At 38.6% G+C, this 26,363-nt stretch overlaps 1 protein-coding gene across 6 annotated transcripts in view; it reads left to right on the forward strand.

Moving 5' to 3' along the window:
- The window catches only part of CADM1 (cell adhesion molecule 1), a 363,137-nt gene that overhangs the window by 331,353 nt on the left and 5,421 nt on the right, over nucleotides 1–26,363 (forward strand). For 2 of the 6 annotated variants that reach the window (XM_069080202.1, XM_069080200.1), the window contains 2 exons: nucleotides 6,837–6,869; nucleotides 15,160–15,213. The exons of 2 other annotated variants lie outside the window; for them this stretch is intronic. In XM_069080202.1, coding sequence (XP_068936303.1) covers nucleotides 6,837–6,869; nucleotides 15,160–15,213 — 87 coding nt within the window. Of the gene's footprint in view, nucleotides 1–6,836; nucleotides 6,870–15,159; nucleotides 15,214–16,926; nucleotides 19,261–26,363 lie in introns of those variants that run through there. 2 more of the 6 variants (XM_069080205.1, XM_069080201.1) reach the window with 2 other exon arrangements.

A 26,363-nucleotide genomic window follows, 5' to 3' on the forward strand; every position in this document is an offset into this window, starting at 1 on the left:
TGGTTACAGTTGTAGCATCATCATGATTCGTCCCATGTCTGTCTGTTCTTCTCTCCAGTATCTTCCATGTGCATTGATATTCTGACCATTTCTTTGTGTTTCAGCTGTTATCACTAGCAACCCCACTCCTTTTTTTTTTATCATTTCAAATTGTCCTTGTGGCTTTGTTCATTAAGATGTACGATATGATATGGCAGCACAAATTGCATAATTTAAATTGCCCCTGGAGTCCTTGTTATAATACAGATTTTGGACAGCTGTTACTTTAGGGGAGGTAAATCTTCCTCGTACAGACTCATCATCACGTAGAATGTTTTTAAAAAATCAACCCACCACACTGCTGTGTTTACATTCTTTAAAGTTTATTTACTACATGCATTAGGTGTATTTGCAATCATTTGTCTCTCTGTCTGGTAATATCTTTAACCCCATTATGCCAGCTGGATCAAGCTTACTCCTGGCAGCCATGTTGGAGAAATGTCTCTTGGGCCTATTTTCATATGACCCAGGTATCGAATCCTACTTATCTAAGGCTGCATCCTGAATGAACATTTGTTTAAGCCTCTTACTGATAATACAGTATAACTCAGTTTTAAACTCCCTCACCTGTTTGAATGAGGAATTCAGGCCAATTTGAATCAAATTTCAAAACTGATAGCAATTAACATAGAAATAGAAAGTAACACTAACTTATAATCAGAAGTGAATAACTGCTGGGGCCAAATTCTAAAACATGATGCTTCAAAATGAACTCAGAGAGATGAACTTGATCATATCAGAATGTTTTCTTTTTTAAAATGTATACCTAATTAAACATTTTATGTTGCTTCTTGGGAAATAAAGTACCCCTTGTTTTTCATATCTAAGCACACTTGAGAAGAGCTCTGTAACTTGAAGGGAGCACCAATTTTTCCTCTACTAGTTTTATGGATTTTGTAGTCATATGATAAGAGTTTATCTATGGTATGTATTAGACATCTCTAATGAAGGACGTGAGATTGGTATTATCCTTCAGGGATGTCAGTGATACACATAATGGGGAAGATGTTTTTGGTTCATTTGGCAGTTGGAGGAAAGAAATTGAACCAGTCAGTAACCATTTATTAAGCACCTACTATGTGCCAGGCACAGTACTAAGCTCTAGATCCCTCAGATTGATAGTGTGAAATGACCACAGTGTGATATGGTATAGATCATTGGATGGTTTTCTCTCTTCTTGCAGCACAAGATATTTTCCTCTTCAGGTTTCATTTAAAATAATTCTTGCCAATAGATTGCACACGTTACTAAAAGTTGCAGAACAAGTGATAAAATGTCTGCCTTCGTTCATTAAATAAATGTTTATTGAACATCTGTATACATATGCATATCACTGGGCTAGATGTTAGAGGAGTTCAAAAGTATAAGGCATCAGACATAAATAAATAACAGAGAACTCAACCAATAATTTCAATCCGTGGTGATTTAATTGAGGGAAAGTGGTGTAAAAAAGTAGGGGGAGAGGGGAAGGGGAGCATTGAATCTGACATCACCACAACTTAGTTTTGTACTTGAAGTATGAGAAATTAAATGGAAGATTGGAAAAGATTTTTCTCTATGCTTTTTCCCAGTGGATAATTTTTCCCTTCATTTCCACAATTTTATATTTAATTTCTTACAAAACTAAACAAACAAACAAAAAACTACAGGCAGTGGGGCCTTGATACCTATATTCTTTATAAAGAGCTGCTTCTGATATTATTTATTTGCAACATGAACAGACAGCTCAGGAATAGGTAATAATCCTGGGAGATTTCTCCATTCTCAATATACAAAAAGTTACAGCTATTGGTGGAAATGGAAAGTAATATGTGGGTGACATTGTGATTGATATCTGGTTATATAATCATGGACACCCAGAATAAGGCTTTGCCATTTTCATGGCTGAATAAATATCAACCGAAACCTCAAAATGCTATCAAACACACATGTTAAAAATGCTTCCCTTACTTCTCCATTCTTCCCTCCTTTCACTCCCTTTCCTTCTTCCCCCAACATGTGTTTGTTTTGATTTAGCCATTGGTTTTTCTTGTTAAATGAAACTACTACTATATGAATTGCTATTATTTCGTGAAACACCTGGTTTGCAAATGAAAAGATCTCTGGAGTGTAGCACTAGTACAATTCTAATGATTTTTTTTTTTAACAAAACTTAAAATTGCTTGACAAAGAATCAACTCCCATTCCTGCTGGTCTTTGGAATTTTTTCCCCCACTCAAAGAGGGTATGACTTTTAAAAACAGGGAGAACTTTGTTACTAATCTACAGTGTAGGTACCATTGTAGGTTAAGTTATTCCCCTGTCCACTTCTTCATCCCCCCAAAACTTTTAATTAAATCATGACATAGATAAAAGGAAAATTAGCAGCAAACCAGTGGGAAGTAATTCTCACTTACTTTTTGAGCATTACTTTTTTTTTTTTTTAACTTTCTGTGGTTTTCAATTTGAGTGAACCAAGAAAAAAAGAATTACCTCCTAAATAATGAGCATTCATTAAGTAAAGCATCAGTATGAATATAGCATTGTTGGGGAAGCCACACCTCTTTTCTCTAGGAATGTCATATCTGAAGCGCTTGATGATTGTGCAAAGGAAAAGAGAAGTCATGTAGACACTGATCAAAAAGCCTATTGGTTCTTTATTGACTCTAGTTAAGAAAATAGAGAACAACTATATTGAGAAAATGTCTGAACTACTTAATTTTGTTGAATTTTAAGCTTATGACAGTCCAAATTAATCCTTTGTTCACAATTACAGGCTACTTCAATGCTTTGGGCTCCCACAGCCTTTCCATTGGGGTTCTCTTTTTCCTTAAGCACATACACATGTGCAAGCAGTCACACACGCACACACAAACACACACACAGAATATTTACAATGAATCTATGTACTGTAAAGCAGGAATGCTGCAGATCAGTTGGGGAAGAAAAAAGCATTTAAGTTTGTGAATTTAATTTTGTTCTAGGATTTTCATTTTCATTTATGGCACCCGTTGTGTTTGAGACCATGGACTAATTTATGGATTAGTTTTAAACCTCCAGTCTGTCACACTCAATGAACAATTCTAAGTTGGAGAGAATCCATATGAAAGGATTAGAATGTGCCACAGTGGAGCTTACACATGACTGTTTCAACTAAATATTGCCCAGCTGCCTCTGATGGAGGAATTTTTTTTTTTTTTTGGCAATACTTGGTTAAATGCCTAGTGTCTCTAGGTTCACACATTATCAATGCTTTCTCATTTTGCAGATAACATCTTATATTGCAACATGAGATATGCATTTGATTTTAAATTTACTTCAGATTAGTCCTTCAGGACAGTCATTACAACTAGTATACTAAAAAGAGAAGTCAATATTAAATGAAATATACATCCTTCCCATGGCAATACCCTTCCTTGGACACTTTCTTTGGTTATACTCATAAAATAGCCAGGTATTAACTATTAGAATGTTATGTACACATAGTGTTTGCAAGAACATAAGGTTGGTTGGGTTTGATTGAGGGGTGGGTGGGTGTTTTTTTGCCACATAAATGTATGACAAATTTGCCTTCTCTTTGTAACTAAAATTGAGGGACTATGAGTCAGCTAGGCCTCTTTAATCTAAAAATGTAGACACTTCGAGTTCAGCTCCTTTTTATAATGTTTCTTCTGTTGAAATAACTCATTACAGACTTGGGGTGGGGGGCACGGGAACAGTATAAGAGAGAGGTTTGGAAGCAGTGGTCTCATTGTGGACAGCTCTCTCTGTTTTTCAAGTTTATACAATAATTTGCCTCAGAAGCTTCAAGACTTAAATTTTGCCCATATTCTTAGGATTTGATCAGATGAGATAGTGAGCCAGCAAACTGTGAGCAGGCGTGCCGATTACCACACCATGCAGGGTTCATCTATTGCAGGGCCTCTTCACACTGTGAGTGAGACACCCAAGCAAATTGTAATGCACAGAACAACTCTCACTATTGGGAAACGTAGGTACCTTGCATGTGAAGTTATGGTAAGGCTTTGAAGCAGATTCACTTGTGTCATCTGATGCTTCCAAAATACAAAATAGGTGTACAAGAAGGTTGTCATTTTTCAAATCCCACATATTTACTTGAAATGGTTCCTGTCCAGAGAAACCTTGTCTGGTAGCCTCCCAAATACTTTTGAGTCATAGAGGCTAGGAAATAGAAACATCAGATTCCCTCCTCATACCTCCTCCAGTCTTGCTTTAAATTTTTTAGCTAGTCTGTGTTTCCCAATGCAGTCATCCAACTCAATGCAGTCATCCAACTCATTGCTGATCATGGTATTGCCATTCCAGCTGCAGTGACTGTGGTGTGTGACTTTGATATATGTTTGCTTTTAACTGCTTGAAACATCCCTGGTCCCGCCAGCATTTATTTTCCCTTGCTGTGCTCTCCCCCTTTTGGAAGCGGTTTGATGGGCTTTTGGCCCCAGGATGGGGAAGCGAGCTGCACTGTGAAGTTTCCCTCCTAATTTATTTTCTAGCTCCCACATAGGACCTGGCTTCCAGCTTCATTGGGTTTAATTTCTTCATAAAGCTGACATAATGTGTTGCTGGAAGACAGTAAATTGGGGTCATTGTTTGATTCCAGGTTGTTATTTTTGAGGACTTTAACCCTCCTGTACCCCCTACATTCTTTCATTTTATACTAACTATATGCTTGGTTAGAATGAACGTTTCAAAAACACTGCCACAAAAACAGATAAGCCAAAGTGTCAGCTCATGTTCATTTAAGAGAGGTTTTCATATGCCTCTACAACCAAGCATCTCACATGAGTCTAAGTGCTAGCATAGTATGTTCATGACCCCCAAATTTAAAGCAGCAGATACCCACAATAGGCATGGATTTTGCCACCAAGGAGGGCAATAACCTGTGGAATGGGAATCCAGGTGTGGAATATGTTAAACTACAACTTTTTGTATTGTTTTGACTCTGATATTTTATGCATACAGATTTGAATCTGTAAGTAAGTATAGTGATTTTTTTTCCCTGTGATATATTTTGTTTGTTTTTTTGTTGGTTTGTTTTGGGTTTTTTTTTTTGGTTGGTTTTTAAAAAATTTGATTTGTTTTGTTTTGGTTTGGTTTTGGTCTTCATCTATTCTCCAGAAACTCAGCTATAGGCCACATTAACCTGGAATGACCTTTTGGGTTAACTCTTGTTTATTCTGACTACTTGGAAGGGCTCCAGCTTCAAATGTTCTAAGGTGCTGAGGACAGCATGCCAACTGAAGGGAAACACCTACGTGAACTCATGTATTGTAATCTTTAAACCAAAGCACCAGGCTCTTTTACAAAGATCATATGTGCAATGCTTTGGTGCATTTAAACATTGCCTACATCAAGTAAGAATAAGCCTTCTTGTAGCCCCACAAGAACAATGCCCATTTAAATCATGGCATCATAAATAAGGCAAGCTTCTTTGCCACAGTAACCCCCTTAAGAGCTGTGCTAGCAGCCTGTGACTACAGGTGACCAATCCATGTCATGATCTTACCATTCCTTTCCAGCCCAAGGATTTTAGATGGAAAGAATCTTAATAAAGATGTGTAGAAGTAAATGGATAAGAGCTGCCATATGGGTTGATACTGCAATGAAGTAGGCTAGGGAAAGTGAAGTTAAAATGTCTTTCATTTTGTCAGAAATTTATCCTGCCTCCCCTCTGGCCAAAAAAATAAAATAAAATAAAGAATACAACACTGCTTCACTTGCCTGCACCCCTTAAGGAATTGCTTGTGGAGATGAGCCAGTGCAGGAAGCCTGGTTTAGAGAGCTTGTCAGAAGGCTCCAGAAAGCTTTAACAGCATTGGAAATATATGAAGAAGAAACAGACCATGTTTCTTTCTACAGTGTGGGTCTCAAATATTGAGAAAAAAATGTCATCTCCTGTCTTAGCTTTAAGAAACCCTGACTCTTGGCAGTCACCAACAATGAGTATGGCCTGTGGATTGCAGTGTGAACGGATGGTTGAATGCTTAGACTTTAGGAATTTAGTGTGAGCTGAAGTGGCATACAGCAGATTGTGTGGGCTTGTTTGCTTCTGTGATGGGCATCTGCCATTGGACTGTAACGTTTTAAGAGCCACAAAGGGAAGAGTGGCCTAACCACGGTTTCCATGTGTGTCTAGAGAAACCAATCTGTGAAAATCTTTAATCTGTTCCTCCCTACGGCCTCCTAGTTGCTTGAATTCACCTGCTAAACGTTGCTGAAATAATGCACTGGATGGAAATACTTGAACCATATGTTCCTCTGCAGGTGTCTGGGCATAAGCAGTTGAAAAATCTTGGGAGAGTGACTGTTTCAGTGACTCCTAATTGGCGATCAAGAAGCTAGGGTGACCAGGGAGGGCTGGGTTAAAACAAAGGCAATGTTTGAATGTATGAATTCATTGTTTAACCAGCCTTCAGATTGAGCTTTTCTGTCACAGTCCTGAGAGCCTTGGTGCGTTACGAGCCATCCACCAGTCCCTGAGTTTGCACTGGTGGTGTTCCTCATCACTTTGCATGTTCCCCTGACTTTTGACCAGCAGTATATGCCCCGGCAAGATCCCCTAGATAAAGAATTTACTGTTCCCCTCACTGGCTCGCAGCTTTGAGCCCAAAGCATGTCTTAAAACAGTGCAACTCCCTTCAAATGCTTTTTTGCTTTTCATTTATTATTGCTTGTCACGCAATGTTCTTTGAAAGCTTGCTCATATATTATCTGTTCCATTTTTTCCATTTTCCCTTTTTTTGCATGCCGTTCCTCCTGTTTCTTCCCTTCCTCCAATCCTCTGTTCCCGTGTGTAGACACAACGGCGACGACAGAACCAGCAGTTCACGGTTGGTATCACATTACTCTTTATCTACTTTCTCAGCACTGCTGAGAGGCAAGGCAAGCCTGGGAAAAAGAGAAATGGAGTCTTCAAGGGAAATCGTGTTTCAAGGAGACTGATCTCATAAATAGACCATAATTTTTAAGGCTTGAAAGAATGTCTAGTCTTGTCATTTCTGTTGTGAATTCAGTAGCCAATTGTTGCTCTCTGGGGCTAGCAGCAATTTCCACTGGTTAGAAATGGTCCAAGTCTAAGTAGCACCACTTGGTGTTCTGTGAGGATCCTCAATGGCATCATTTTATTGAATATGGAGAAACATGTGGATTTTTTAAAATGAAAACTTCCTTGGATTCCTAGCATCTGCATTAAAATTTCAGCTTTCTTTTTAATTTTGCTAGGATATTATTCTGAATATATTTTTGAAGACAAGTCAGGTTTAGGTCATGTAGTAGCCAAGACATAATGGCTTGAATGGGGGATTTCTTTTGTTAGTCTAATAAGTTAACCCAGGGGAAAAATTTTAATCACTCTCCTTTTTTTTTTTTAAGCAATCGGGTTAAGTAACTTGCTCAAGGTTACACGGCCAGTGGCCAGTTATTTCTGGGTGTGGTGCTGAGTATCTGAGCCCAGATTTGATCCAGGTCATCCCAACACTGGATCCAGTGCTCTTACTCTCTGAGCCACCTGGCCACCCCTAAGCAATTGGGGTTAAGTAACTTGCTCAAGGTTACACGGCCAGGTGTTTCTGGGTGGGTGCTAAGTGTCTGAGCCCGGGATTCGATCTCCAGGTCTTCTCAACACTGGAGCCGGTGCTCTTACTCACTGTGCTACCTGGCCGCCCCAGTCGCTCTCCTTTAAAGCACTAGTAAATTAAACAGTTAGTTACTTGCCTTTTCCCTTTTCTTAAATTTTTAATATACATCCTCCTAAAAAGATTTGTCCTGAACTTGTGAGACAGTGGGAAGTAAATGCTTACAGCTCTGGAGTCCCATCAAGATATCTGGCCTTGCTTTTCCCAGTTTCATCACTGATTTGCTTCTTGGCCTAAAAGCATTCCCCCTAAGTATTCAGTGCCTGTTTTTCCATCACCCAAAGTCATGACCATACTGTCCACTATTTGATGTAATAATCCTTACTACTATATCATAGTATATATAATATAGTATACTATATATAATAGTATAATATAATAATCCTATACTACTATACTCATAGAAAGACTCAGTTAAAAATAAGCCTAGTTTTTACCTTTGGATTTTAAGGGGATCCTTTATAGCATAGGACCCATTCTGGCCCTGTTAAAAAACTTAAAAAACTTTAAAAACCTTCTGTCATTCAGATGGATAAGAAATATTGTCACATATACTGGTGCTTCTCCATGGGCAGCAGATCCAGTTATTTAAGTGTTCTGCTGTTTAGAATAGGGTTTCCTTAAAATAGGCCAATTGTTTTAGATATTATCAATGACAAACCCAAAGCAAAAGATCCATCATGGACTGCTCCTCAGAATTCTATTTCGCCCTAAGTTGGTGATTTCTGATATGGCCTGCTGAGGTACAGAAACAGGCTTTGACACTTGCTTTTCCCTTTTCCTCCGTCATAAATACAAAGGAGAAAGTACATTAATTTAAATGAAAGGGTCAAGTAAACTCGAAATCATGCTAAATCAATTAGGTGTTAAACTTCAGGTTTCTGAGGTAATGCCCCATTGTGCTTGCTGCTGCTCTGGCATTGCACTCCATTAAGCTTAGTTATTTGTAGGTTTAATCATTAATTGAGCACTTCCTGGCTTTTATCGATTATTCGTGAGGCCTTAAGGTTGTTTTAATGTAGTTCAGGAGATTTGTTCTCCAGTTTTTAAGAATACTTTAAGTTCTATCTAGCCTGCCAGTGAATTGTAGAGTCAAAATTTAATCATAATATCCCTGAATTCCTTGAGAAACTACGTAGAGAGATTATTCTTTGATTGGCCCTCAGTAACTTTACTTCTACTCCCCCATTTCTTCTCTGAAAGGCTCTTTGCCACAGATGCCCTTAAATCTGGAACAGGTAAAGACTGGTCTTTACAGCTCTGGCAAAGTGAATCCTCAGAGTTAAATCTGAGTAGTCCAGTGCCAGGATCTTGTTGCCATGGAGTGTGTCTTTGCCCATTCTGGGAAAATAAGACAGCAGGTATGTGTCATGTGGCGTAGGGAGCCCCAGGTAAGAAAAGGTGGGTGGAACCATGTGATACCACCCCCAATAGGGGGAAAATATCAGAGTTCATATTTAGCAAGGATGCAGTAGAAAGGTTGATGAGTTTGGAATCAGAGGTCCCATGTTTGGCTCTGATAATACTTTGTTTTATTTGGACAAGTTACTTGAACTCTTTGGGCCTTCATTTCCTCATTTGTTATAAATTAGAAAGACCTTTCCAGAAATAAATCCTGTGATCTGATCCTATCACCTTTTCAGTTCTAAATCTATAAGCCCACTCTCCTGATGAATGGGTCAATAATATTCACTCATTCATTCATTTAACAATTACTGATTGAGCCTTAGTTTTCTCATCTATAAAATGAGAAGGCTGAATTAGAAAATCTCTAAGGTCCCTCTCAGCCCTTCACTTACAGTTCTCTATAAAATTCTCACATCAGCTAGATCCAAAGTTCTTCAAGACACCATCGATAAAAATACAATTTTTTGACGGTGCAGATTGCCAAGGAAAGTAACTTTTTTGTGTGTGTGATTCTATTGAAACAGTTTTGGAATATAAATTAAGATCCTCCAATTTACTTGTGGTAGGAAACTATTTGTTAATGAATTTTGGGGGCCACTGGTTTTAAAAGGAGAGTATTTCATTTGAATTTCATAGACTAGCAATGAAAAAAAAACCATTTCAGCAGTAAAACTTAAGCAGCAGGCATTAGAAAAGAATAGAATTTGACTCAGAGATCATCCCTTCTGCCCTTTGCCTGAAAAGAAATCCCCTCTACAGCATTTGACAAAAGATCATCCAGTCACAACAGAAAATAATAATTTACCTGAATAACAAAATTATAATTTTAATTAGACTGTCTGGCCAAGAAGGAGGGAATAAGAGCCAAGCTACCCCATGACTCCTAGGGTTACACATTTACCAACCTGTTCTTATTACCTACGACCTTCATGGTGTCTCAGGTAAGATACTACCCTAACTCCAGCCTGAGCAGCAGATCCTTCTGGCCCAGAGAAAGCAATGTTTTTCAGTTGTGTCCAATTCTTTGTGACCCCATTTGAGTTTTTTTGACATAAATAACTGGAGTGGTTTGCCCCCACCTTCTCCACCTCATTTTACAGGTGAGGAAACTGAGACAAACAGGGTTAAGTGACTTGCCCAGGGTCACGCAGATAGAAAGTGTCCGAGTTCAGATTTGAACTCAGGAAGAAAGGGACTTTCATAACCAGTAAATAATATCCTGAAGTCATGATTTCACTTTACAACAAAATCGAACCTTTTTGAGTTGGTTGTCAGGCTTCTGCTTTGAGTGAGAACTGGGGGGAGGTGGTGTTGTTTAGAATGAGATATAACCTTAAAAAGAAGGGGAGCCAAGTCCTAAAGTATTTGAATCTGAGGTATGCAGAGCCAGATTCCCTCAAGTGAACTGAATTTATCTCACTTCTTGAATATCATAGCCCATTCCTTTTAGGTTAATCTGAAGGAAGCCTTCCTGGGGCGTTCATTAACCAGAAGGGTAGGAAAGCCACTAACCAATTAGATTTCATAGCAACTTAAATGACAAGACACATTAGGTGAGTCTGTTGGACCATCTTACTGGTCTTAAAAATTACCCCTATTTTGGATTTATCTTTATGTTTCTATTTTCCTTTGTCAAAAGGAAGAACAATTCCCTCTGAAGACTCATTACAATGTTTTGTTCAAGCTTGTGTTGCTAGAGTGTGTATGAAGTATACCAGATGTTTATGTATGTTAGCCATTTGTTCTTATCAGTATCTGATTGGAGTAAGCATGTATATGGAAGGTTAGAAGTGCATGGGCATGACTGAAAGCCTAATGGGTTTTCTCTAAAATAAATAAGTTAATGTAGAGTAAAGAAAACTGTGTGTGTAAGAATGGGAATGTGAGGCCAGTATGACATGTGCTATTATTCTGTGAAGGAAGTACTTTTTGAACAGTTACGATTTCGGAGCTCATCTTTTAAGACCTGGATGGGAAGCGTCCCTTATGTGTGCATGTCACAACAATCCCAGAGAGTCCTCCCTGCCAGTCCCCTTATCTCATTGGTATGAAATTGATGGCAGGAATGCATGAGTGAGTTCAAAGCATGGATGTTGTCTTTTTTTCCTTTTGGTGTGTGGGTATGTGTGGTGGGTTTTTGTTTGTTACAATTTGGGAATTTTCCTGTAAGGGTTTTGGTTTTTGTTTGTTTGTTTTTTTCCCCTCTGTTCTTTTTCTGCACAGACTGTCTGTTCCCATTCCTTTCTGTCATCCCCCATCCCCTGTTCCCCAGTCCCTACCACCCCATCCTGAGAGCTCTGAGAGCATGCCTGCCCCATGGCCAGGAATAGTGCTTGTGTTTCTGCTGCACTGCGGTCAGCCAGCTGGTTTCCTCACTGTTCAGAGTTGTCCATTATTTATTTTTTGTTCCCTCTCCCCTTTAAGTCCACCTGCCCTTTTGCTTTCCACCTCTTGGGTGTGTCTAGGGGCTGATGTTCTTGTGAATTTTGATATCCCAAATCACAATTTTCATTAGGGTAAGTGTCAGGGCCTAGAATGGAATAGTAGTATACTCAGTTCAAACTCAGAACTCTAAATTTGGAGAATCATTTTTCATCCAAAAAAAAATATTATTTTTGGCCTTTGCCAGGCTTGTGTACCTAGCCTAGACAACTTTCCCATTAAAAATAAGGCTTTCTTTTTTTTCTGATTTATTTTATAAATAGTGCAGGCAATAAAGGCTGTGATGGAATACACAAAGCACTTGGCAATTTTCTTATCTGCTTCCATTCATTCATGAGCCAACTCTTAAATCAGTTTAAAGGAAAATAACCAGCAGTGCGCATTATTACAAACGCTATATCCACCCTATGTGTGTGTGCTTCTCTGCACAATCCCGTATGAGTACAGAACAATGGCATTCAAAGGCTGTCATTCAGTCTAGGGACTCTGCAGACATTGTCCGCTCGCTCTACAGGAGCAAGGCAAAAGAGGTTTCTGAATGGCTGCAGAACCTTCAGATTGTGTCTCAGCCTTGATATGCAGTCTGGAAACAATGTTTTACTATTTAATGGTGGGAACAGAATTTCTACTAATGGGAAGAGGGGGGAAAGAAAAACTCTGTACAAAAGCTGACAAAGCAGGAAGAACAGGATGACTGAGCTTTTAGATTAAAACTGCTGGGGGTGTCTGAACTCTTATGGCTGGTGAGAAGAATAATGGTTTCCATAATACAGCCAGATGATCAGATGCATGTCGCTTAGATGAGAAAGGGAATATTTCCTATGTTGCTTTTAATCATCAAAATAATAGTAGAGCCAGTGGACTGTTTTTATTTTCTAATACTAATTTTATCTAATAATTACTCATTCAAATATTCTGAAAAGGACAGCCTGACAAGGCTTCCATCAGTCCTTGAATTTAACTAAACCTGTTGAAATTTTCTCATCTTGGGAGGAAAAACAACCAAACCAAACAAACCTTTTTCTGGTTTAAAATTGTCCACTATCCTGAGTTAAAAAAAAAAAATCCTAATTCCTTCCTTATGTTGAAAAGAAACGAATTATTCCAATGCCACAGGTGCTTTCTGAGAAAGTTTTCAGCATGCTATGGCAAATCAGAGCACCGCTAATAGTTATCCTTTGCTCTGCTTCCCCCTACTCCTTAAAAAACAAAACAAAACAAAAAACAGCATAACACTGAAGCAAAACATAGCATTAGACTGTATAAGATTGTTATGTTTGCACTGTGATTGTTGAGAAATTCTGCCTGGACAATTATGTTTAGCAAATTTCTTTGAATACATTTTAATTAGGAATTAAAATAAAGGGCTTTCATACTTGATGTGAAAATGAAAACTTAATGATAAAAATGAAGAGATAACTTCCCACTTATTTTAAAAGCCTGGCAATACAACTTAATACTGTGCAGTAAGTTTTGTAAACTTACCGGGTGCAAGTAAAAACTGAATTGTTGAGAAGTTATGTCCTTTTGAAGATTCTCTGCTTCATAAAGTATAACTCTATTTTCTTTTTCTTTAAGAAAATGAGTTATGAATATTTTTGACCAGAAAGAAATCCCCATCCAAACACAACTTTAGGAGAAATAAAATTGTATTTGTACATATTGCAAAAGTTTCTGTATTCCCACTGCTCTAATTCTATTTAAAGATGATCTTGGCATACTTAGGGCATAATAGATTTGTGAAAAAAAAAAACGATGATGCAAAAAAACAAATTTATTGCTATTAATCTAAATGGTTTCCCACTTTAACATGTAATTCAAGCAGTAGATTCCAGATGACTTGGTGTGTTTTAAACTTTATTCTATTGAAAATGACAGTTTCATCTTTAATGAGGTGTATATCAACTGTCTGCTGCTTTCTAATGGGGAAGCTTTGCATATCAATGATATTTCATAAACATCTTTGTCTTTATTTAAGAAAAAAACTGTTACACAAAATTAGCTTTCTAACCCCCTCCCCAAGGAAACAAACCTTGAGCAATAAAAATGCCTATGCAAAAACATCATTGTTTAGTATGGTTCAGTGGATGCCAAGCATGTGTGTAGAATTCTTTGATATTCATTGGGCCACGTAGAAGTGAGGGATTAGCCTTCTGAGAACCGCAAATACATAATTAACTACAGAGAAGTACTTTATGTTGCCCATTTATAACAATTATTCAAATAATTGTAATCATCAGTCTTTATACAATGGATAAAGCCAATTAGAAATTGGAATACTTTCAGCCAATCCAAACACTGGAAAAATGGAAATTCTTCCTACTTAGATGCTTCTGTAATTTATTGCAGCACTTACTGCTTCCCCTTAAATTGTCTAATTCTATAGTTTTGGGAGCACCTGTGGACTCGGAAACCATCTATTTCTTATCGGCCCACTGCCCTTAAGAGTTCTCTCCCAAGGGCAATGGTGGAAATTCTTCCTCAGGATTTAAATATTGGGAAATCCCAAACAGTCAAGAGAAGTCCCCATTGCCTAATTAGATATCTTCCAATACTAACTTTCATGATCCTGAAAAGCCCATTTTGGGGTGGGGGGGTGGGGGGGGTGGAGAAGGATTGACCGTTTTTATTGGTTTGATTTGCTTAAGTCTGTGTTCCTCTCTGGAAAAGTAGCAAATTCTGTCCATAGCCCCAGAGTACATTTGCTTGGTCTGTATTCTACTGCCAAAGCAGGGTTTTGTTTTTTGTTTTGCTTATATACTCAAATGCACTGCATTTTTTCCTAATTAAATAGGCTTCCTCAGTCTTAGAACATTTGTATTGTTCTGTGACCTTTCTTGCTGTATCAACTTGCAAATAAAGCATCAGAAAATGGAAGCAGTTTCCTAGCCTAACCCCCTGGTTTCTCCTTCTCTGTTGACCTCTCTAGAGAAAAGCTGAGCTAGGTAAGAAATAACACTCATGGGCAAAGCTTGGAATGCTGCAGACACCAGCATTTCAAGGCCCCAGCTGGTTCTCTCCTGGCCTAACTGCTTTTTCAGCTTTGAGGGTGTTTGTTTTTCATTGAGTATCGTTGATTTATGAAATGCTTTTTAAAAAATTTTTACATATCAGATTTTCTGATGAAGGAATAACCTGCAATCTGCAGTTAACAGATGCTATACCAATTTGAAATATGTGATCCAAGATAATCATAAATTGATAAAATGCTGTATTTGTCAGTATTGGCAAAGGATTTCAATTTGTAGCAAAACTTAAAATAAAATTTCTTCCATACAGCGGTGTGGAGAATCTAAATAGAATTGTAATAAAGAGATATAGCAGAGCATTGACAGCTAACAATCAGGTTTTATATTTTTGCATGCTGTTACGAATGAGTGATTTTGAACATTCCCCTTCATGTTTCATGTGCTTTGAGCAGTGGAGACTGAGGAATCTTTCTGCCTCTCATTGTCTATCAGTAATAAAGTAAATTATTGGAGAACTGTACTTATGGCTTAAAATATTTGAGCTATCAAAAAAAAGATGGCAAGTGATTTGGCTCATATTTTTCAAAAATTTCATCCTCAGTTCTTAAGTGTTTTGTTTATGTCCCTTGAGGAATGAAAAAAAAAACGAGTTTGTTTTTACTTGTAAGGCCTTACTCAGTTGCCCAATTCCGCAGAAGAACTGGACAGTGAGGACCTCTCAGGTAAGGGCTAGTCATTAGGTAAGGTTCTGCAGTGTCCAACCTGTGGGAATGTTGTTCACTTCTGCATAATGGCCATTTTGAGTTGCATTCAGCAGTTTTCCTGATGCAAGCAACCTGTCCTATAGGAATAAGCTTGTTTTCTGTTGATGATCGTTCTTCCTCCCCACACCCATCCACCTCCCTTGCTGCTGCGATTGGTATTTATATCTAAATGTATTTCAGCCTGGGAAGACATTCTGCACACAGTAGAGGACAATTTATCTTTCCAGTTGTACCACAACTATTCTTAAATTTTTTCATCCTAATTATATGATGGTTCAGAAGAAATTAAAGCAGTTAAGGATATTGGATTGTGTGACAAGATCTGTTTCTTTAAAAGGAAAAAAAAAAGCACTTCTTTAAATCCTTACTTCCTGCATCTTCGGGATGGGCTGGTAAAGTCATGATCTGATTATGTTAGGAATAAGGGTGGGAGGGGGAAAGATGGGGCCAATTGTTTTGTCACAGCCATGATGTAAACTAATTATCCACCTCAGACCTTTTTCACAGCAGACTGAGCACTTGCAAAAGTAGGTTTCATGCTTGATTCCGGGATTTAGGTGTTACTAATCCAGAATAAGAAGCATATCCTACAAAGAGGGGAGGGAGGAGATTTAAAGTGATCAGAGCTAAACAATTATATGAGTTCCAATGCTATTGTGACAACTTCCAACCAGCTATTAGTTTCTTAAGCATTTCAATTAGCTTCTTTATAAGTAATGACACCTCCCGTATTGTTCCCAAGGAGGTCTTCTCCATTGTTGCCAGTGGAGAAAATAAGTGTGAGAACTCCACTTGCCCATTGGAAGAAAAAGAGAACTAAACCTTCTCAGCATCCTCCTAGGAGAGGCTGAGGCCAGTCCCCTCTATTCCAGCCTGTACTCAGCCTAAGAAGCCTTTCTTTAAGCATCTCCAGCAATGATCATTTGTCCTGTTGCTCAAGCATCTCCAGTAAAGGTCTTTGTGTTTTTGGAGAGCTCTCGTTATTTAAGAATATTTTCTTGACTTGAAGACTAAATCTGCCTTTCTCTAATTCCTACCCATTTTTCCTGGTTCTGCCCTCTGAGACTAATCAGAGTAAATCAATCCCTCTTTGAAGTGGTAACCCTTCAGATACTTGAAGATGGCTATCATCTCCCACCAAATCTAAGATGTTCAGGTACCATCTTTAATTATAAGACTTACCAGTCAGAGACAATTTCATCATTTGCTCATCTCCACTAATTCTCAGAAATGAGCAATAACCCTACTACCCCTTCCCCTCCAGGCACTGACTTACTCCAAATCCCTAAATAAATAAATTACCCAGGGATGGAGTGAAAGGTTAGGAGGGAATTGCCTCACTTTTTTGGCCTCACTTTATTATGCTTTATTTAGTGAAGCTGTAAGAAGTTTAGCAATTAGCTTTTTTGTTTCTGATACAGATGGGTGGTCTTGTCCCTATTTGAAACTTAATCCATTCATTAATGTGAGAAGTAAGCAGTTTAGGAATAAATGTTCCTAGTTGTTTGAAGGTGGTCTCTGGGCTTAGTTCAGAAGGGACAAGACTTGCCTAACAAGTTCCTGTGGGTAGGATCCAGACCTGCTCCCTCCCAATTTGCTTGATCTGTCATCTAACTGGAATCACTCTGACAGGCGAAAAGTAATTTTTCTTTTTTTTTTTTTTTTTTTTAGGAAAAAGGAGACTAATTTATCCCCTCCACCCACCCACCAGGATTCAGTAACTAAGTCTGTACTAGGTAGCTCCACACCTTTATCACATATGTCTTGGCCGTTGGCCGTGACCATATAAATCACCTACTAGTCAGGAACAATAAACCAATAACTGTGTTCATAATAATTCAGTATAATTAATACATTAAGTTGTCCTCCCCCACCCCCCCCAACTCCTTCCAGATGTATCTCAGTCACACTTTGCTCAGCAGCATACATCATGTAAAACACTGATGAACAATCATGCAAGGACTGGGCTGCCTTTACATCTGGTTTGATGAACTAATCAAAAACTGATTAGCACCTTTGTTCAAAGGGGATGCTGATTAATCAATTATTATTGATTGGGAGCCTTAGCTTCACTCTTCAGCTGAGAGACGTCTGGAAAAAAACAACCAATAAAAATTGAGCAGCTGTCATAGTGTTTAAATTTATTAAAACAAAATACATTATTTTTTATGAAGCTGTCTTGAAATGGGTCACTGAAGGGGAGCATATTGATTGAAGAAGGATGAACTCCTTGAATTCCTGTAGCTTAGAGACCGAATTCAATTATAATACAAGACAAACAGGTTAACACCCGTCTTAAACAGTCCATCAATAAATTAGAGTAGGTGTTGCACACTTAATGCTAAACTGTGGTAATGAATAATATTACCATCCATTTCCTGCTGCATCTTGGTGACAATTTCATCCTTCCCTTATTGGGGATAAATGTTATTTACTATATTTCCTTTGAAATAATGACAGCTTGGTCTCTAGTCCCCATTTTTTCTTCCCCCCCAAAAACATACACTAGTGCTGCTTCAGTTAATGACATTTTCATAAGCAGCATATGGTACTCCATCCTCATGCAGCAAAAGCAAGTTGCCCAGCTGATCCTCCTCTTTAATCTGCATTTAAAAAAAAAAAGTATTTCATGCCTGTATGTTAAGAGATTTAATTATTGGTAGACCTGGGGAGCTTATCCAGTTTTTCTTTGAACCCTTTCATTTACTTTTTTGGGTGTTAACTTTATTGATGATGGATCCACACGAGTTTTTGAATTGTTTTATCAATTACATCTGCTGTTTGCTAGTGACAGCTGGTGGTTATTGCCACCCGTTGAGGAATAGGATAGCTTTAAGCACATTTATTCCTCTATTTTATTTTAAAACCTTTAAAAAATTTCTTTTTATTTTTTACTACACTGAAGTCTCCCCTTTCAGCAATGGAAGGGCCTTTGGGGAATATTTAATGTTGTGCAGTGATAAATATAAAATGTCCCAGAATGAATGGCTATCTTAACACATACAAAGAGATCCATCAGCCTTCTCTTTTAAAGAACAAGTACAGAAAGAAACTCCAGATTTGCCACATTTCCCCAAACATGTTTTAAAATCTTGGACTACAAACCATAATATAAGCTGGAAAACTCTTACAGCTTTTTTTAAGTATTAGGAAGGTAGGAGGTAAAGAGCAAATCTTTGGATGGCTTTGGCAGACCATCCCCTGATATTAATTAAGGAAGAACCAGAATGAGTCCCAGTATTGCCTTCACAACACAAAGGAAACATTAGCTCAAAACTGTCAAATTAGCCTAGTCTAATTTTTGACCCAAGGAACATTTAAAGGACTTTGGTCTGGTTTGCAAATTATGGGATTGAGTGTGTTGGCATTCAGCCACTAAAAAGGCCCTTCGGGTCTGATTTTTGTTATTCTTTGGGGCAATCCTTTCTTTTTTCCATCCTCTGAAATGCAGCTGAACCTTTCTGCAAGGTACTACTCCTGTGTTAGTAGAGCAAACAGATTCTCTTGCTTTCTTTCATTATCAGCCATGGCATAAAATGTGACCTCAGGTTTGGCAGGCCGGCCATCTAATTTCCTTGGTAGACTTTTTTTTTTTAAGTCCCAAAGGTAGGCTGTGTAGGAAGGCCTGAGGTATGGATTCCAGTTCCAAACTGCGAAATTTTTTTATTGTAAAATTAGCCATATTTTTGAAAAATGTAACAAAAATATGATTTGAAATTATAAATCTAGGGGATTATCTCCCACTTTGAGAAGTCTTGTTTTTTATAAGTTCCTTTCCAAATCATCAGGACTTCAGTTGCTCAATGCCTGGGTAGGAAAGATAATCACCCCATATCACCCTCTGCTGCTCCTTTGGGCAGGGATGTGGGGAGGAAGTAGGGGATTGATTTCTTTTCGTCGGCAGGTTCATTGTCCTGAACTCTAGAATTTGTTCACCTCCAAGGTGGTTGCAAAACATCGTGCAAAATATTAAAATGTTCAGGTTGGGAAAAGTGCAGTATTGGTTGCTTTATCTGAATAAATAAAAGGCACTGAGGTCTGAGCAGTGATTCTTTGTTCACATCAATCACCTCACGACTTGCATAAGGCATGAACTTTGTGGTTTTGGTGGTGATTTGGCATAATACAACATGCTGCTGTTTTCCCTCCATGGCCAAGAATGAGTCTGTTAAGTAAGAACTTTTCCTTCAAATTAAAGGCAGGTGGGCAGACCAAACGTGAACTCCAATTCTACAGGTTGGACACTACTCTGGGGTGACTTCACCATATTCATTAACCCATCTTCCCAGGAATCTCCCAAATCCCCAAGGTCCACTTGAGCATCTTTCTGTAAAAGAGAGATACTAGTGGGATATGTCTGTGTAGAGACAATCTACTTAACTCTATGCTCTTTATCAGATGTGCTCTCATTTAAAGGAAAACTCTAGTGCTCTTCTCATTGCCTTACTGTTGCTTATGATTAAAAAGTATCAACCCACCGTTAAGTCCGTATTATTTGAGGTGTAGAGATGATCACTATACAAATGTGCATTTTGGTCTTCCTGGTGATGCAGAATACTTTACAGAGGATTTGCATCCTTTTAGATAGAAACCATTGGAAAACATTTTTACTGTTGGTTAAATTAATTAACTCAAGTAATTTGAGAGAGGAGAACTGACCATTTTTTTAAAAAACACCTTTAATATTGTAACCTATAAACCTGACCGCCACAAAGAACAGCAGCTCGGTAGGTGACAGCAGCAACAACCAGCACAAATGGGGATGCTGTTTTCATACCCATTATAAAATCCAAGGCAAAGGCATGTGAGGCTTCTTAGTGCTGCCAGTTCAACAAGTGTTTATGGAGTGCCCTTCCTGAAGGTGGGCATTCAAAGAAATATAAGGCATGGCCCTCCCCTCAAGAAGTTTTACATTTGCATTACCTTACCTTATGGAAGAAGTCAAAAACAAAATGAGATATAAAAGTTTTTCCATAGTGTCTGTACTGTTTTATACCATATTAAACCATTCTGCTTGGTGGGATCATAATTCTTTCTGCATCTCCAGATTGAACCTTCTTCAGAAAATATTCTTGGGTTGTATCAGTCAAATAATTTCTTCTCCCCTCCAACCACCAAACTTTATGAATTTTGATGCTATTGTAGACCATAGTATGTACATACATGTGCATATATATATATATATAAATATAATTTTAATGGGAGCCAGTTGAGCTCAGTACGGTATGATAATCAACTACAGTTTTCCTTTAAGTCGCTTACAATAGTTTCTTTGAAATGTTAGTGTGGCTATAGTTAAATTGATTGAGTTAGATGCAGCTCAAGAATAGTACTAGATGCCTGCCATGCAATTAAGAAATCTTCCTGGTTTTCTTTCCTTCCTTGCATTCATTCCTCCCTTCCCACCCTTCTAAGAAGAAAAAAGGTTATGCTGTATAGAGGCTAGTGTGCTCCAATATATATTAACATCTTAATGGGAAAGCTGTGCATGTCCTGTATACATTTACTACTCTCTGACAAGAGGGAATTAAATGTCAGAAGGATTTGTAGCATCTATAATTGAATTGGTGCTGAGAAAAGCAAATCTTAAAGAAGAATAACATATTAGGATTAGCAAATAATGTGGCATTTTGTCAGCTCATGCCATTCAGTGTGTTTCCCTTCAGTAATAAAGTTGTGCTTTTCAGAATACACACTTATTTGTGTTACTGTAGATGGGAAACACAATCGGTGCTGGAAATGATTAGCTCCATTTTTCAACAGTGCCAGTGTTTGTTTTTTAAGGTCAGGTGGTTTTTTTCCTCCCTCAAGTGGGGGGGGGGCATGGGATTTTCTCTTCCCCTCCCTCCAACCCCAACAAAGTGATAGTGAATGACATCATAGTCATTAAGCTTCCACCTGGGTAGACTAATCCGTAACACCCCAAGGGGCTTGAGTCAGCATTTCCATTAGAAACCCTTATTTTAAGAGTTTATAATTGAACTGGCTTGTCCAGCAGGATCTCAGCCCAGGAAAAGAAACTTTATAAACTAAATTGGATAGGAGAAATGTTGCACAAATTCAATATTTCTGACCTTTTCTCTGCTCAGCTGTAAATGTACAACATTGTAGTGGGCTGGGCATCTGTCCAGTCATTAGAAGCAACAGGACTAAATAGTATTAGAATCTTTCCATCCGTTAAGTGTTTTCTTTGAAAATTAGATGAAATAACTTGTAACTTACAAAAATGTAAATATGTGTCTGTAAGTGAAGTGTATAACTCTCTACAGATTGGTTAGTTGTTCTTTAAATTATCAGCTGGAGAAGTTTTGATAATGTCAAGGTAAGCCAACCAAGACGTGTTTCGTCCTCATACCCTAAGCATTACCTGACCGTAGGAGGAAGCGCAGACAGCTTCTTTCCTTTTCAGAGTAGTCGTATGCATTAGAGTCAAGCTTGGTGTAATTTTGATGAAACAATTTGACACAAAAATTTGCCAGCCTCTCTTGTGCAGCTCCCGACTTTGACATGAGGAGTTTGAGTCCTTTGTACCAGAGTTTTTCTGGCCACGATCCTAATTGTCAAGTGGCTAGTAGATGATATTCACGGGCCATTTACTAGTTATGTAGATAATGTCTTGAATATGGCCTTCTGTATGAGAAGTGGTGGCCTTTCCTGTTCTAGCAAAGGCTATCATCCACCACTGAACTCAGATGTAGAACTTTTGTGTATCTACTTAAGTTACATTGCCCATGTTAGACTACAGTTACCGATGATGGATGTCCACATCCATTTGCTGAACACTAGGCAAGGATGAGGCAACTTGATTGCCAGAATGGCCTATCACGGAGGACTTTGGCAAGTAATGAGAGATAAGGAGATGAGAGAGAGGAGAGACACCCTGCCGCCACCACCACCACCACCACCACCACCACCTCCACCTCCACCTTCACCTCCACCTTCACCACCACCACTGCCATTTCCCCAGCCAGGGAACAAAAAATAACTTCTAACAACCTTTATATGGAGGCAAGAACTCCCCCTGCCTCACTACCTACAGGGAAAAGGGTTAGATCAGGTTACTTATCCCAAGGTAAGATAATAGACTACTTGGGCCATTCTTTCTCCTCCCTTTCTCTCTCCTCCCCTCAAGAGTTCCTTTGAATTTTTTCCCTTGACAGTTGCTGAGATACTGAAATGACTCAATGCTTAGTGATTCTCTGACCCAAGCAGTTGCGACCAACTTAGCATTCACTGGGCAGGTATAGACTTTCACCTGACCTGAAGCCAAGTTCTCACCTTTTTGCCTTAAGCAAACATAACTCTGGAATACTGAACAGTTTCCGATGCCTTTTTTTTTTTTTTTGTCTTTTCTCAGAGACACTTTTGCTGCCCTCAGAGCCTTGGAAAGAACTCCAAGATGTGACTGATGTAGGCAGGGAGATTCCTAAGCCCTATGATAATATTTGTCAGAAAGGTTCACCAAGCACTTAACTCCCAACAGCCACATTAGACTCTCAACAAAAATAGATTCAACGAATGTGGTGGGGCCAGTGTTTGTTTTTGTTTTAACCTTGAGATCACCTGTGCAGTGATTTGGATCAGACTTTCCCAAGCCCAGTTGTCCCATCACCAAACTACTACACTGGTAGAATCTTTTTGCTAGGGCCAAATTGCAAGCTGAAACTCCCTCTGTCTTGTTGGATAAAAGGGTAATTTTTTTTTTCCAAAAAATGAACGCATGTATGCTAATTAATGAATGGAACAATTCTGATCTTGGGGGAAGGTGAACCCTACTCATCTATCCTGAAAAGATGAACTTATTTTACCCATTCACCTGAAATTTAAATTCTTCTTCCTGCCCAGTTCATATATCCATTTTAAAAGTATCAGAGTGCAAAGAGTTCAGCTCATTTATTTCTCTTTCGTGCCTTTCAGACAGGGAGCCAGACATTTGGAGGTGGTGTTTCAGGAAATTTTGGAGTTGATGGCCCCTCCCCCTCCAGAAGGGCCAGTGCCCCAGGAGTCAGATTTGGGGGTGACAGCAAAGGCTAAAACTTTTTCAAATCTCTCACCTGAAAGTAATTTCTCAAGGACTCTTCCTGAGCTTTTGACAGGAACGATGAAGGAGCTGTCAGGCTGCTATTCATGGAAGCACTTCCTTTGATAGTCTATATTTCCTTCAGTCCCTGGTCTCCATCCTGGCTAGACGAAGCCCAGGTGCCTGTTTTGTGTAAAGTCTAATATATTGTTTCACATTGTGAGTGAGACTGTCCCTGGGTCTAGACAGTTCTTAGCCAGTCGCCTCTGGTAGGTAGCAGTTCTCCCTGATGCTACCTGATCCAATCAATAACAATATAAAAAATCCCCCTACTCTATATGTGAAAACAGGAAGAATCAAGATGAGTCCAGAAACAGTTATGACCTTCATACGTTAGGCCAAGCAGTGACAGAAGCAGTGGTTAGGTGAAGTGGACACAGCTCTATTGTCATCTGCTACAGTAAACCTGAGAAGTATCAGTGGGGAGTGAGTGAGGAACTCATAACCTACAATATTCCCTGTAAATTAAACATTAGTAACCTTCTGTGTCTGTCCACAGTAAGTGAAGACTGGGAAGATGTCTTGGTGATTAACTGGTGGTAGTAAATTTCCTGATCAAAGTTGGTATCAGAAGATAGCAACAGAGATTACCCTTATAAATAAATGGCTATAAAATATGTATGCCTTAAAATTTTTAAAAAAAAGATAAACTAGAACCTGTCTACTTAATTAGGGGATAGAGCATGTAAATACAAGAAAAGAAAGAAATCAAGCTTATTTATTTGTAAGCCCATTCACAGCAAGGTTTACAACAAATGATTAAATTTTAAAATTATTATACCTCTGGTTAAATCCCATTTACTCCCATAGCTTCTCCCCCTAAGACATTACTTTTCTTGGATTCATATTGTTGCAATGAATGGGAGCAGGTAACAGTGAATGTACTTATAACAGCAGACAGATGTGTCTAGACCAAAGACTTACCCTTTTAAAAGAGGCTGTCTAAGGGTTAGCTTGACTATTTCTTGAAGCTTCTTTTGGCCTTCACCTAATTACATATGACCACCCTCCACCTTCTTCGAGATCTGACTTCATCTCCACCCATCTCTAAGACATTGAGTTGAAAGACAATTTTCAAGATGTATGAAGCTCATGGCATTTGGATATGAGTTAATTTTCATTATTTCAAAATCTCTTCTGTGATCATTCCCCCAGGGGAAAATACCTCTTATTTGATTTTGTATGATTTTTTACTCCCTTTTGATCAATTCCGATTTTTTACATCTCGAGTATCTTTTTTTTTTTTCCTTTCCTGCTTATCCTTTGAATGGGTGAGTGTATCCAGTGTGTAAAGCACATTGCCTTCAGCAGACATAGTGTCCCACGAGGAGCACTTTTCTTCAACATGTTTTCTTTCCCCAAAAATAGTTTCCCTAGTGGAGCCATACCTTGTTGAAATTACTCACATGACAGTGAATACTATAGCAAATGCAGTCGGCAACACTTTTGGCTGAGGAGGGAGATTCCTCACTTCCATGCTTCAAGTTTAGCTTATTAGATGTGTCACTGGAGGGGATCCCACATCATGGAGCTGGCTAATTGGCTGCAGTGCACTCTGCCTGCTACCTATCTTTATTCCCCAATTAAAGCCCATCATCCTGGAGTCCTGGGCAACACTGCAGCTGCCTCTGGTTTTAGTATTTTGTTTATGTGGGGCTTTCCCCCTGCCCCTCCTTTTTCTTGTGGTCCTTTCAAATGTAACTTAATGAAACACTTTAAGGACTTCATTTTTAATTTAAACTCTTTTAATTAAAATGCATTTTATAGAACCCTCAGTCACGAGTTATTTCCCCACATCCTTCAGTACTTAATCTCAGAGCAGAATTGGAAATATCGATAGAAAGTGTAAATCATGCCCTCCTGCTGAAAGCGTTGTATCAGGTTTCGGCTCAAAAGAGCACCATTACCTTTAGCTGTCACGGATCTGTACACTTGATCGATAAACTTCAAATATTATTAGAGGTGGAGGCTTCAGAGATTTGCTCTGTTCTTTGGAGAGAGACAGAGATAAATCTTTCTTAAAAATTGACTTGAATTTGCACTCTCAGTCTTCCTGGTGAAATGCATTTCTCTTAGGCGTCCAGCGACTGCAAGGGGAACAGATTTATAGGCCATGTGCTTCTTGTACTGAAAGATTTAAATGGTAAATCCTTCACATATGACTTCACAAATCATGTAAAGTTAAAAGATTTTTACCGTTTCTGTTGCTGCTGTGCTTAAATTGTAAGGTACAGCTAGTAAATCATTTTAATGGAGGTGTCGTACTTGACTCAATAAAAAAAAAGACAATGGTTTAGCTTCCATTCCAAAATGTTAATGTATTAATCAACGGGAGAATAATTGTATTTTACTATGTTATAAATCTTGGGTGCCATTAGGATTTCAGCAAGGGGTGATGTAGCCACATTCCTAAATTAAAATTGTTTACACTGCCATACATTCATTCTACATCACCATAGCTCATTCTGGGTTCATTTTGGAGTTGTTCCCCAGCCAAACATGTCGTTCCTCAGTCGGAAGAAGACATCCTGAGGGAGCAATGCTTATAAAAGAAAATTAATTGCATGCAGGGGTGTTAAATAAATAAAATAGAAACTGTCTGTGGCAATGTACAATTATTCCTTGCTATCTTTTCTGGAATAGGTTTTTATGTTTTAGATTGAGGCTTAGTGCCTCATAGATCCTAACAGTAGTAGGCATGTCACTTGTCTTTAGCTTTAGTGTCCTTGCTTTTCTCTAGGCCACTGTAGTTTCCGAGATCCTTACCTCACCTATACATAGAATATCATTCAGCATCTGTGTAAGTGGGCTGTCTCTCCTTGTCTCCAGCCCATGCTATTTCCTGAAGGTGCCATTCTGAATGCCCTTAAATTACTAGGTCAGCTTCTTTAATTAGGATCTGCAGCTGGACATTGACAGAGTGACATTTTAGACTAGGTCTGGATCAGTCAGGTCCTCTTCCTTCCCCCATGCACTCCTTCCTCCTTCCTTCCTCTCTCTCTCTCTCTCTCTCTCTCTCTCTCTCTCT

Source organism: Petaurus breviceps, unplaced genomic scaffold, assembly GCF_028583685.1.
Source record: "Petaurus breviceps papuanus isolate PSGF00001 unplaced genomic scaffold, PetGlider_PUasm1.0 91133, whole genome shotgun sequence".
NCBI classification, from domain to species: Eukaryota; Metazoa; Chordata; class Mammalia; order Diprotodontia; family Petauridae; genus Petaurus; species Petaurus breviceps.